This window comes from Carex rostrata, chromosome 10 (genome assembly GCF_964058835.1).
Source record: "Carex rostrata chromosome 10, lpCarRost1.2, whole genome shotgun sequence".
In the NCBI taxonomy this organism is placed as follows: Eukaryota; Viridiplantae; Streptophyta; class Magnoliopsida; order Poales; family Cyperaceae; genus Carex; species Carex rostrata.
In genome coordinates, this window is record NC_135927.1 from 7,180,127 (window position 1) to 7,193,968 (window position 13,842).

At 31.0% G+C, this 13,842-nt stretch overlaps 1 protein-coding gene across 1 annotated transcript; it reads left to right on the plus strand.

Annotated features, from left to right (window-relative positions):
* Window positions 1-11,045: 11,045 nt before the first annotated feature.
* On the plus strand, window positions 11,046-13,547 carry LOC144560515 (desmethyl-deoxy-podophyllotoxin synthase-like). Its single transcript, XM_078309733.1, has 3 exons — window positions 11,046-11,406; window positions 11,904-12,518; window positions 12,644-13,547. The coding sequence occupies exons 1-3, from the start codon at window positions 11,047-11,049 to the stop codon at window positions 13,262-13,264; spliced, it is 1,596 nt and encodes a 531-aa protein (XP_078165859.1). The 5' UTR covers window position 11,046; the 3' UTR covers window positions 13,265-13,547.
* Window positions 13,548-13,842: the final 295 nt, after the last annotated feature.

Here is a 13,842-nt window from a genome sequence, read left to right on the forward strand (position 1 = left end):
CCATGACGAGAAATTTTAAATTGTGTCTATGGTAAAATTTAAATTAAAGGATCGAGTTCAAAAAATAATTCTTTTTGGTCTCCTCGATCATAATTATCACAATAATGCTACATGAAGGCCAAGATTTGTAATTCACTTCATCGAAACACAATATTAATATCTAATAATTTACCTGTACACTTTTTTTAATTTTAATTTCTTAAATCTACAGTTTTGTAGAAAATTCAGAAATTGTTAAAACTTCAATTTGAATAAACTCAACATTTTCTTTTTAATATATTTAGTTAAAATGATCCGTTGTAATATTTATAAATTTGAAAACCTATGGAAAATCCATTTCTAATTACACTTAAAAACAGAGAGAAAGCTAGCTTTGCTTACTTGCATGTTCTCTTTTTCTTATCTACTTTTTTCTTGTGTCAGACAGCGTCTGTCTCTCTCCCACTCTGGGTTTAAAAAAAAAAAAAAAAAAAAATCTCCATTTTGATTGGAATCACCACTTTGTTTTTATATAATATTGTATTGCATTATCAATAAAATGGCTTTGAAAATCAGAATCAAAATCGAAATCGGTCAATTGACCACCTCCAATTGTCTGGTAAATTTACATAAAAAAATATAATACTTATGATCTACTTATATAATATAATATAAACTTTCAAACATACAAACATTCATCCGATTTGTTCTTTTCTATATGACAGAGAATCCTACTAAAAGAATCGAATTTTTCAGATCTTACAAATATATGTAGAGCAATTGTTGTAAAAATCTAGTACTACTAGTTGTTGTAAGCACCTTTATCAATTTAATCTTGGTAGCCACTACCAAGTTTTCAAAAAAAAAAACAAATATATGTAGAGGAGGGATTCACTTGCACTCTTTTTTGGTGATACTGAATTAAACTCTACATTTTTAAAGTTTTTAAAGTTCAAACAGTCGATCCAAAATGTTGAATATGATAGATATATTAAAATGAGGAGGGTTCAAATGCACCATCATTTTGGTGCTCCAATATGCACCACGTCCTTTATCTCCATTTTCAAATTCTGAACAGTCGATCCAAACCGCTCAACATGATTTTCATAATAAAATATGCTTGGAGACCAAATTTTAGATAGGTACAATATGACTTTATCAGATCGATGGTCCAGAATCTCCTTAAAAAGGAGATTTTGTATTCATCTTAAAAAATAGTAAAAAAATTCTAAAAAATATAAAATTTGGTCTCCAAGCATATTTTATTATGAAGATCATGTTGAGCGGTTCGGATCGACTGCTCAGAATTTGAAAATGGAGATAAAAGATGTAGAATATGTGGAGTATATTGGAGCACCAAAATGATGGTGCATTTGAACCCTCCTCTACTAAAATATGCTTGAAGATTAAATTTTTTTTTTTTTGAATTTTTTTGCTATATTTAAGTATTTTACAAAATTTTGCTTTCAGACAATTGAATTTTTGTACCCATATTGATAAATAGTAAAAAAAATTAAAAAAAAATTAAAAATTTGATCTACAAGCACATTTTAATATATGTATATATACCTTGTAATCTTTATTTTTTTTTTTTTAATCTCAAAAGTTATTTCTTTGTTGGGAAAGTTCTTCTCCCACTTATTATTTCGGAGTATGGCTAATATAACATCAGTGTCATTTCAATCTATATAACACCAACTCCAAAATCTATTAAATCGAATTCAAATGGTGAATCCAAACCGTTCAAACCGATCTACTTCATTAGTTGTGCGTTTACATGTAAAATTTATAAGTTTTGAGTTTATTTGGTATCAAGTCAAGCGGTCAAATGTGTGAGTTTTTAAGTTAATTTTAATACATTCATTTTTCAATTTTTTTGTCACTTGATTTGATACTAAAATAACTTGAAAATATAAAAAGTTTGCATGTAAACGCATCACTCATAAAGTAAATTGGTTTGAATGGTTTGGATTCACCATTTGAGCTCGATTTGATAGGTTTTCGAGTTGGTGTTATATAGACTGAAATGACACTAATGTTATATTAGTCATACTCATTATTTTGGGCCTACAAAAGTTGGCACATTCCTCATATATAGTCTAAAAGATGAGTATGGCTAGTACAACATCAGTGTCATTTCAATCCATTTAATACTAAATTCAAAATCTATCGAATCGACTTCAAACGGTGAATCTAAATCGTTCAAACTGATCTACTTCATTAGTTGTGCGTTTACATATAAAATTTATAATTTTTTGAATTTATTTGGTATAAAGTCAAGCTGTCAAATGTGTGAGTTTTTAAGTTAATTTAATATATTCATTTTTCAATATTTTTATCGCTTGATTTGATACTAAAATAACTTGAAAATAAAAAAAAAGGTTTGCATGTAAATGCATTACTCATAAAGTAAATTGATTTGAACGATTCGAATTAATTATTTGAAGTTTGTTCAATCAATTTTGAAGTTAGTATCATGTGACATCAATATCATACTAGCTAAACTCCTAAAAAGATGGTCTCACTAGTTACAATCACCTTTCAGCCTTTACAATTCTATTCACCACTTCTCAAATGGATCGATGCAAAAATCGAAAACTCGGCCGACCTAATCCGGTTCAAATGATATTTGGTAAAAAAAATGAACTGCTCGAAAAATTCAGACAAATATCAGCTCGGATCCAACCGATGACGTTCTGACTCGGTCAATTTTCTAGGCCATGATCAATTCTTGTTAATATCATCCAAACTAATTGTACGCTCATTGTTGGATATTAATGAAGTTATTATCATGGTCATGTCAAAAGAAATGCCAGAGATTATTTTGATGATGATTCCATGTCAAAAAAAAATGCCAGAGATTATTTTGATGATGATTCCATGAGTCTCCTAGATTATACGATAGAGATGAATACGTTGAAAAACACTAACCATATTTTTTGAAGTTTTATCCAACAACTTTTTCACCAATTTTTATTTATTTTTAAGAAAAAAAAATAAGAATCTTGCCCTTTTATTTCTAGTTTCAGATGTGAAAAACTATGATGCCACGATCTATTCATATAATACGTGTCTTTAAAAGCATTCAACTGTAAACAAATTAAAACGCAAAAGAGATATGTGTATTATATATGTGAACACAAATTATATAAAGATGTTTTATTTTCTACATTGGAGAATATAAATTAAGGACAGCTTAGGAGGAAACAGAAGTTTCTTAAGGACTGCTTATAAAAAATTTAACCACCTCTAATTTTCTGGTAAATTTGGAAAGGTTTCACAATTTGGTGCTAAAACGGGTACACATAACAACCAGCAAATCTTTTTTAATTTTATTGTTTTTCAGATTCCTAAACAAGGAGTGGGTGGCCCCTAATTTATTTGATTAGTATTCTAGTAGAACAATACGTGTCATAACATACGCCAGTGATAAATACTATTTTGTATTGTATAGTTCAAATCAGTTCTAACTTTAGATAAAGTTATGTTTATTATTTGTTTTTGTAGAGTGTTATCAATATCTGTTGTGAATCTGTTCTTGATGATGACATTAAACATTAGTGTACATTATACATATGAGAACATTATTAATATCGTTTTTTAACAATAATTATCGCTGATGTTACCCTTAGAGCATCTTCATTTCAAAAATTTAAATGAATTTCTAAATAATTGTTAATTATTTTTTATAAATTAAGTCTCTAAAGTTTCTAAACTTTCACATTCAATAACATGATGTTCAGAAACATTTTTTTAATAAGAAACTTTGCCCAATAGTTTTTAATTAAAAAACTGAAGTGCATCTTTGAAATGAGAAAGAAATTGCCACATAAGATTAGAAATTCATACCGTTTCAAAGATAGAGATGATCTTAGTATCGATTCTTGTGAGGAACCGACAATGAAGTTATTTTTTTTATTTATCTAATTTATAATGCGTCTAGTCTTTTAATTTGCTAGTAAACCCAATATAATCACAAAATCACTAACCGAATTATCAACATAGCACATTATATCAATTTTAACTCTTTACAACTTATTTACTAACTAAAAATTAGAGGGATTTTATGTACATACCCTCGTAAACATCAAAATTATGTATTTCACTCTCTAAACTTCAAAATTACATATTTTCCTTTCTAAACTTCGAAAACACACAAATTTATCCATTTTATTATTTTTATATTAAAACTTATTTTAAAATTATAAAATATCTATTATACCCTTTATTAAAAGAATAAAACATTAGTATATTGTTTAAGAAAAACATCGATCTTATATTTGAATGGTTCTTGAGAAGAAAATGAATATCTTATAAAGGATAAAGGGTTTAATGAGTATATGTTTTCCATGAAAAAATGAGTATTTTATAAAGGTTTAAGGTATATTGAGTATCTAATATAATCAACATTTTTTTAAACAAACTACAAATATTTTATGCTTTTAATAAAGGGTGATATGAGCATTTTATAAATTTAAAATGAGTTTTAATATAAAAGACAATAAAATTGTGAATTTTAGAAGTTTAGATGGGGATATACGTAATTGCAAAGTTTAGATATACGCGAAATTCCCCATAAAAGTAAAATAGGATGCAATAAATACTACCGACTAGTTAATTCAATATATTTGGCTAACAACAAAAATTGATTATAAACTTCAACTCAAGTTTGAGACTTCAAATATTTCGAGCTAGATCACTCTGTGAGCATTTAGAAATTGGAAAATACACTTAAATGTATTGCCTTCCTTAATTTGTAAGAAGCGTTACTAACAGGTAGCATTGACACTTCCTTATTAAGGAACTGACACCGATATTTTCACATTATTTACAGGTTTGCCACAACTATTTATCAGTGATTAGTGATTGTTCTTTACCAGAACCGACATAGGAATAGAAAATAATCCAAAAGAAAAAGTAGAAGAACAGAACAACATAAAATCCCATAAATAAATAGCAGGCTAAAGATGCAGCCCATTTAATAATCAATCGTAGAGCCGACTGTCCATTAATTTATTGGGCCCAACAAACCTGGGCCCATATTTTTCCTTCTCTTGGGCTGCTAGAGTCCAGATAGAAATAAATCTTTTATGGGATTTAGCCTATCTGACTTGGTGATACTTTGTGAAAATATTAAAGTCAGAGCAATTTCTCATCCAATGTGTGCTTGGTGAGATCGGAACCCAACATAATTTGTGAATATGCTTAAATCGGAAACTCAACATGAAGTTGAGCTCACAATAAACCCTATTTTCAAGAGTAGAGCTTGGATGTTTCTAAGTTCATTAAATTTTTTTGTGAAATTAATTTTAAAATCTATCGGATTGATTTTAAACTATTAATTTAAACCGTTAAATTTTTTTTATCTTACGAGTGATGCGTTTACATGTAAAAATTTAAAAAATTTAAATTAATTTTGTATAGAGTCAAGTGGTCAAAAGACATAAAAAATGAATATATTAAAATTAATTTATAAACCTTCTAATTTTGATCAGTTAATAACATTATACTAAATTAAATCGAAACTTTAAATTTTTCACATGTAGGTACATCACTCGCAAGGTAGAAGAATTTCAATGGTTTGGATTTGTCGTTGGAAGCAAATCTGATGAATTTTAGAGTTGAGTTCACACAGAGGCTTGGTCAACATAGCAACATCCTTGTTCTACTTTATTTACAATCCTAGTCTATAATTTATAGTCAATAAATATGATTAAGTTTTAAGACTTTTTGTCTAATTTACATCAATATCTATCAACTACCTCGTCCATTCTTTCTTATTCTCTTTTTCTATTTATTATGATTGGAGAGTTCATTCCGTAGAAATTTTCATACTGTTAATGTTGCTACATAGTTTTATTATATAATGTTTTATCATTGAAAAAAATATTTACTGTGTGTGAAATTTATTTGACTTGAAAATTCATTCCTAAATATTGTCATAGTGTGATAATTAAGTTCCGAATCTTTCTATTTTCACTAATTATTTTCAGATTGTAAAATTAATAAAATATCATAATTTCGTCAAGAATATTCCTCGGAAAAATTGATGAATCAAGCTCGATCGGAATCTAGCATTAAATTATATTATCTGCTCGGTACGAAAATGTGACCTCCTATGCTGACGTAAATACATTTTGAACATACAACACAGCTATACAACTTAGACCACGTGATGGGTCGTTATATTTTATAGAAGAACTAAAGAGACATCTGCACAATTAATTGAGACCTTATATGTGGTTAATTATATTTTACATAAGCTTGTTTAATTAAGTGACATCTGGACAATTTGGGTACATATATATCTCGTTATATTTTATCTAAGGATAGCATAATTAAGTGAGATATGTAATATTATTGATTATAATTTAGACCTATTTTACAAAGAACATGCATGTTTGTTCACACTTATGCGTACACTTGTTATAATTCAATTTAAAGACATACTAGACTAATTAAAGCAGTGGTTCCAGTCGTATATATTGGTCACATTTTACATGTTGGCTTGTATATACATGCTTGCTCACATTTGATGCGTTTGGACTACTAGTACAAAAAATGCTATTAATTACGGTCTAAAATTAGGTTTATATACGATTTTACAATCATGTCTACGGGAGTCGTGTATAGTAGGTCATTAAATTTTATACGGTTTTCGAACCGTGTACAAAAATATTAATCCCCTACAAGTTTTTTGGTGTACAATTTATATTTTATTTTGTTGATTTTTTTCACCAAAACACATCATACACGGTTTTTAAAGTAAAACTGTACGTAAAAACTTAATCCTACACAACTTTTAAAATGAACAGTGTATAATTTCAAAAAAATATTTAAAATCAAATGAAACCCTAGATCTATATTCAAATCAAGTTCTAGACCTCAATTCAAATTGAAACCTAGATATAAATAGGAAAAGCACAAAAGTAATTAGTTTTAAAAAACTACAAACTTTAAATAAATAAAATACATATTACAATTACATCACATATTACATGAAAAATATCACATATGTATTAAGAGACATGATTTGGGCAGTTGAGACCGTATATGCATGTCGTTATATTTTGTATAAGCTTGACTAATTAAGTCATGACATCTGGACAATTTGGACCACATATATAAGTCGATCGTAATATTTTATATAAGGATATCATAATTAAGTGAGATATAAATAATATATCTTGATTACTTAAATTTAGACCTCTTTTACCAAGAATATGCACGTTTGTTCACACTTGTGCACACTTGTTATAATTCAAGTTAATTAAAGACATGTTATACTAATCAAACACTGGTTTCAGTCGTATATATTGGTTGGCAGCTTGTATATGCTTGCTCACATTTTACATGTTAAGAGTGGAAAAAAAAAAAAAAAAAAGCCACTACTAAATGTTTATCATATATTCGGTATATTATATACAGAAGTAAAAAATTTCAAATAAACAATATGTCAAGTGAAGAGGCATTCGCGTGAAAATAAGCTGATCTTGTCATACGTAAATTCAATATGAACACACGGTAATTTATTTGATAGATACGTAAATTCAATATGTTTGCCTTTATTCAAACCTGATCTTGTCATACACGATACGTTTGGACGACCACGAAACCATGTGCTATTAGCTTTTTTAACAGTGTATAGTCACGGGCTCTCTAGTAGCAAGGGATGATAGCAATTGATTAAATAAATCAACTCTCCCTATACTCACGTGCTAATAAACGTGTACTACACTCACAAAACGACAACTATACTTCTATATCGATCATGCATATATTATATATCCAGTTATATATTTATTCCAACACAACAATGTGATTCACACACACAAAATAATATTATTCATTTATCATGCATATATCAAATATTAAACATCGTTTAAGTGTAGCTAGCAGTTATTTATTTTAACTCAATAATGTCATTCAATTTTCTTTTAAGTGAAGAAGAATGTTTTAAAATCTCTGAACATAATAAGTTCATTAGAACATTATACCTCCAAAATTTTAATTTGAAAGTTTGTATTCAATATTTCAGTTACTATTTTTGTTATTAAAAAAAGAATGATTTTAAATTTTATATTCTTGATGGGAGAGACTTTTAATTACCTAATTTTATGGAACTATAAAATAAAAATTACCGATTTTTAAGTACGTACCCCTACTTTTTATTCCTTTTTTTTCAACCAAAATCACTAGTTATTTTATAGAATTGAAATTCGAAATTTTGGAAATTAAATAAAAAAAAATTGTTTGCCATATATATAAACTTGTATACATCAACTATAATACTTCAATAGTTTTAGTGTTATCTCTGTTAGTCATTATTTGATCAGAAGAACCGATCGACAAACAGCTGGAGGGCCTTGAGGCGATATTTGTATTATTTATATGTTAATATATATGTGGTCACACTCTGCATGCATTTCTAACTTAGGTCTATTACTTGTTTGTCTTCTACTGTCACATGGATACCACATGTGTACAATTGAATCTTCTCCTGTTCAAGATTTGTTTTTAAATTAAACCAAACCGGTTAAACAGTAATCCTTAATTAATCATGGTAAATATATTTTTTCTTCATTGGAAGAGATTGCATATATATTACATATTGGTTTTCATTGGAAGAAATTGCGCACATGCTTTACACGGTAGAGGAAACCTAAAAAAACAGTCATGATAGCAATTGATTATGACTTCTTCTCCCTAAACTCATCAACTCATAAACGTGCATCTCAACCCTCGCAAAATGTCAAATATTCTATTAGGTACGCGTCATGTTAAACATCAATTGGGTTGTCGTACTGAGCAAGTAGCAACATCATTATCAAGTAATAAAGAGAATTAATGACTGAGGCTAAATTTTAATTGAATGCAGATCAAGGACAGACTAACTAATTTAAGTGGTACAACTAAAACTATATGTATCATGATGAGGAGCGTTTCATTATCTCATTTTTTTTTCATACGTCATCATACCTCACTTTTTATATGTTCGTTTTCAAAGTTCAAATTGTCGATTCAAACCACTCAATATGATATCTACACTAAAATATATTCGGAAGCAATATTTTATTTTTGAAAAAAAAATTACTATTTTTTTGGATAGGTACAAAATCATTCTTGTTGAACGGGCCAAAAAAAGTGATTTAGTACCTATTTTAAAAAATAGTAAACAATTTTCCAAAATTATAAAATCAATTCATAAATCTTCTAATTTTGACCACTTGATCACAATATACTAAATTAAATCGAAACTTTAAGTCGCAAGGTAGATGAATTTCAATGGTTTGAATTTGTCATTGAAAACAAATCTGATGAGTTTTAGAATTGAGTTCACACAAAGACTTGATAAACATAGCAACATCCTTGCTCTACTTTATTTACAATCCCAGTCCATAATTTATAGTCAATAAATATGATCAAGTTTTAAGACATTTTATCTAAGTTACATCATCAATCAACTACCTCATCCATTCTTTCTTATTCTCTTTTTATATTTATTATTATTGGAGAGTTCATTCCGTAGAAATTTTTGGATAGGTACAATAATTTAGGTAACACAATGGTGCCTGAATTCGAAATGAGATTAATCTCAACGATATATGTGAATTGTTTGATTATTTGACACCCATGCAGAATATATCATGAACTGATCGGCGTGGAGAAAGTGAATGACATGGTATTCTTGACACATGCATTTTCGTATAGAACAAATTTAATCCTTGATTCGAAGCCTTGGTTGGTCACCAATCATAATTGCAGAACTTAATTAGATTTTTCCGTGGATTTTTATTGGCGAAATTAGAACATTTATTAATTTTATAAATCTGAATATATCATTAATGAAACTCAATACACTCGAAAGTTCACACAGTTTGATCGTTAAAATCCCTCATATCGAAATTAGAATATGTTTTATAATTTTTATCTTTAGGAAGCAGCTAACAGTCCCCGGCCCTCAGTCTCTCAAAAATTTCCGAACTTTTTACACTAATTCTATAAACAAGTTCATTAGATCCGGTAATACTATGAAAACAATTATATAAACAAGTTCAATGGATGTTCTGCAGATGAAACCGTGTGGTCTCAGATGAAAACGCATAAAAGCTGGGGACAACCTTCTGTGAACATACACATATTATCATGTGAACATACAAATATTATTTTGTGAACATACACATATTATTCTGTGAACATACACATATTATCCTATTAACATACAAATATTATCCTGTGAACATACACATATTATCCTATGAACATACACATATTATTCTGTGAACATAGAAATCTTATTCTATGAACATACATATTGTACTTGAAATTATGGCAGTTAAAAGCGCGTCGTTGCTGGTTATGGCAGTTGAAAGCGCGTGGACAATAAAGTACTTTGAAAGTGCGTCGGAACTAAGCTAAAAATGTAAGGTTTTTATACACAGAAATTTTCAGGGGAGTGTAGCCCGAGAGACGTTACCTTTTCTCTTATCTTTATATATAAACTTCAAACAGTTTGACTCCATCCAATCAACATGGGCTTCATATTAAAATATATTTAAAAACCAAACTTTATCTTTCTTTTAAATTTTATTATTTTTGTAGATAGGTACAAAATCACTGTTTTTTAACCATTAAAAATAATTGACAAAACCAGACTCAATTGTAGACAATATGAAATTCAACATAATTGCATATAATTGCACCATATGCATACAATGGCACCACCATATGGGACTCTTTGCTTGGTATTTTTGAGTTGTTTTAACCTATCCACTGTATACGTGTTGTGCCCCGAAAAAAATATATATATTAGACTCTGACAAATGAACTTTTTTCAAGCCCCAATCAGTTGGAATTAATTATTAACTATATGGTTCATACGACTGTTCAACATAGTTACCACATTACTAGAAAAAAATTATGAATTAATTATAGCACTGCATATATGACTGTTCAACAAATCTATTTTATTTTATTTTATTTTATTTAGAATTCAAAAATAGGGTTGTATGGTTGCTTTCTTGCCCTTGAACTCTATATAAAGCGCTGTGCGCCTTGCTCAGTCTCATGCATCAAACCAAGCAAACTAAAGGCCTCACCAAATACAACAAAAATACTCCAGAAACAATGGAGTTAGTCTCTTACTATTTCCTCACATTTGCATTCCTCCTCGCCATCTTTCTTTCATTTCTAAAAGCCAAGGCATTCCCTGCCAAGCCAAGTGACAGTTTACGACTGCCACCTGGCCCATGGCAGCTTCCCATTGTAGGAAGCCTGCACCACCTTATCATAGGTGGTGCACTGCCACACCGGGCCTTACGTGACATGTCCAGGAAGTATGGCCCACTGATGCTACTCAAACTCGGGGAGACTCCCACCGTCATTGCTTCGTCGGTTGAAGCTGCCAAAGAGGTCATGAAAACTCAGGTAATGAGACACATAAGTACAGTAATATAACAAGTGTAGGTAATATAGAAAGTGGCATTGTACAAATTCATTCGTTCAGTAAAGCTGATGATTAAAGGTAGGAAAATTCAAAAAATGGTTCACATATTGAACTTCCAAAAGGTGATGATTATTTTCAAAAGTGATCTTTGATATCAGTGCAAGTAAAATATAATATTGAACTGGCCCAAAGAACACTGTTCCATTAATAATTGTTATTGCTTCTAGTCTTATTGGAGCTGTTCTAATATATGGTTTACAATTTGAAAAGCAGTACAAGTGTCAGGGGACTGGGATGCTTTTTTAGACCAACAGATTGTAATGGAGCTTTGAGATTTCCAGTTGATTGTAATGGCATATAAGCAAGATACAAATCCCGAAGAAATTCTCACTAAAAAAAATTATTGAGAAAAAATGTCACCACTCACCACAGACTGAATTGATAAAAGCATTTATGTACTAATTTGGTTGATATGCAGGATGTCACCTTTGCTACCCGGCCTATCAGTGTCACAGTCCATACGCTGAGCTGGCAAGGGAGAGACATCATCTTTGCTCCATACGGTGACTACTGGAGACAGACACGCAAGGTGTGCATCACCAAGCTCTTCGGCCCAAAGAGAATTCAAGTTTACCGATCCCTCCGAGAAGAAGAGGTGAAGAACCTCATTCGCAACATCGCCGTTGCCACAAAAACATCACCTCTCGTCAACCTCAGTGAATTAATGACCACCTTTGTCAGCGACACAACTGTCAGAGCTATTACTGGTGCAACGCACAAGGAACACCCTGAGTTTATGCGTGCATGGGGGATATCATTGGGATTGGCAGCAGGCTCTAACATGGCCGATCTTTTTCCTTCAAGACGGTCGCTCACCGATATACTCAGTGGTGCCACGTATGAGGCAAAGAGATGCAATGATATAATTGGGGGCCTTTTCGACAACATTATTAAGATGAAGAGAGAGAGGAATGCAATTTCTGATGCTACTGATACCGAAGATGAGGATTTGCTTGACGTGCTATTGAAGATGCATCAAGGCGAGGGAGTGCCTACTCCTCTAGAGATGGACAGCATCAAAGGTGTTCTATTGGTAAGAACCTTTTTTTTTTTTATCTTTGTTTATTTTTCCTTTTTTATATTTCATAAAGAACATCTTTTTGTCATTTTTTTGTTTCCTAATTTTGTTAGTTTTATGCACATTTGGTATATATGTAGGATCTTTTTGGTGCCGGAGGTGAGACTTCCGCTACCACCTTAGACTGGGCCATGTCAGAGCTTCTGAGGCACCCGAGTGCTCTGGAGAGGGCAATAGGGGAGGTACGATCTGTCCTAAAAGGGAAGCCTACGGTAGCCGACGAGGATGTCTACAAGTTACCCTACATTCAAAATGTAATCAGAGAGACTCTACGACTTCATACCCCGGTGCCACTTCTTCCTCGCCTATCGCAAGCTGACTGCACTGTTTTAGGCTACGATATTCCGAAAAATACAAAATTTCTAGTAAATGGTTGGGCATTGGGCAGAGACCCAAAATACTGGGACGACCCCGATGCTTTTAAGCCAGAGAGGTTCAAAGTGCATGCAGTTGACTACAAGGGGACCGAGCTCGAGTACATTCCCTTTGGTGCCGGACGTCGACAATGTCCGGGCACAATGTTTGGTATCGCAAATGTGGAATTGTGCTTGGCTAATTTGTTATATCATTTTGATTGGGAGCTCCCTCATGGGGTGAAGCCGGACAAATTGGATATGTCTGAGTTGTTTGGGGTCACCATTCGTAGGAAGAATCACCTGTTTCTACGCCCCGTCTTGCGTATCCCTTGCCCTGCTGCATAAACTTCTTCATGAATAACTAAAACTGGCTCAAGATGGTAATATGTGATAGTACATGAGCTCCTTGTTTTAGTGTTATTATATTCGTTATAGCTCGATCTTGTTCTTGTTTGCAAGTGAAGGGCAAATAAATTACTCTATCTCGGTTGTAATTGACAAGTCTCTTGCAAGGGCAACTCTGAGAGAGTTCTTGTATCTTGCCTGCATTTATTTCAGATATAATCTGTGTGCTAAATAATATCTCTCATGGTCTGTATGGTAAATAAATTTGCTATATATTTTCGTTTAGGACTGTAAAATTTTAAACGAATTATAAAAGAATGGGATTGCTCTTAATTTTCTTATTGTATATAATACGATATATAAATTCATTTTGTATGATTTATTTGGCGAAGTGGTTTAGAGCTCAATTAGTCAAGTCATTCAACTATCTAATTTTCTTCAAACTAAGTCAATATGGTTTGTTACATAGTTAGAGAGAATGGTCTCCAGCTAACTCAATATGGTTTGTCCCAATCTATTGAGTTTAGGATATTAATGCCAGTCATATGAGAAGTTTAAGGACCAATTCGTTAGGTCTA

Coding starts and splice junctions, on each gene's coding strand:
- LOC144560515 (XM_078309733.1), top strand. CDS start 11,047: ATGCATCAAACCAAGCAAACTAAAGGCCTCACCAAATACAACAAAAAT. Junction 11,407..11,903: donor AAGAGGTCATGAAAACTCAG/GTAATGAGACAC, acceptor GTTGATATGCAG/GATGTCACCTTTGCTACCCG. Junction 12,519..12,643: donor GCATCAAAGGTGTTCTATTG/GTAAGAACCTTT, acceptor GTATATATGTAG/GATCTTTTTGGTGCCGGAGG.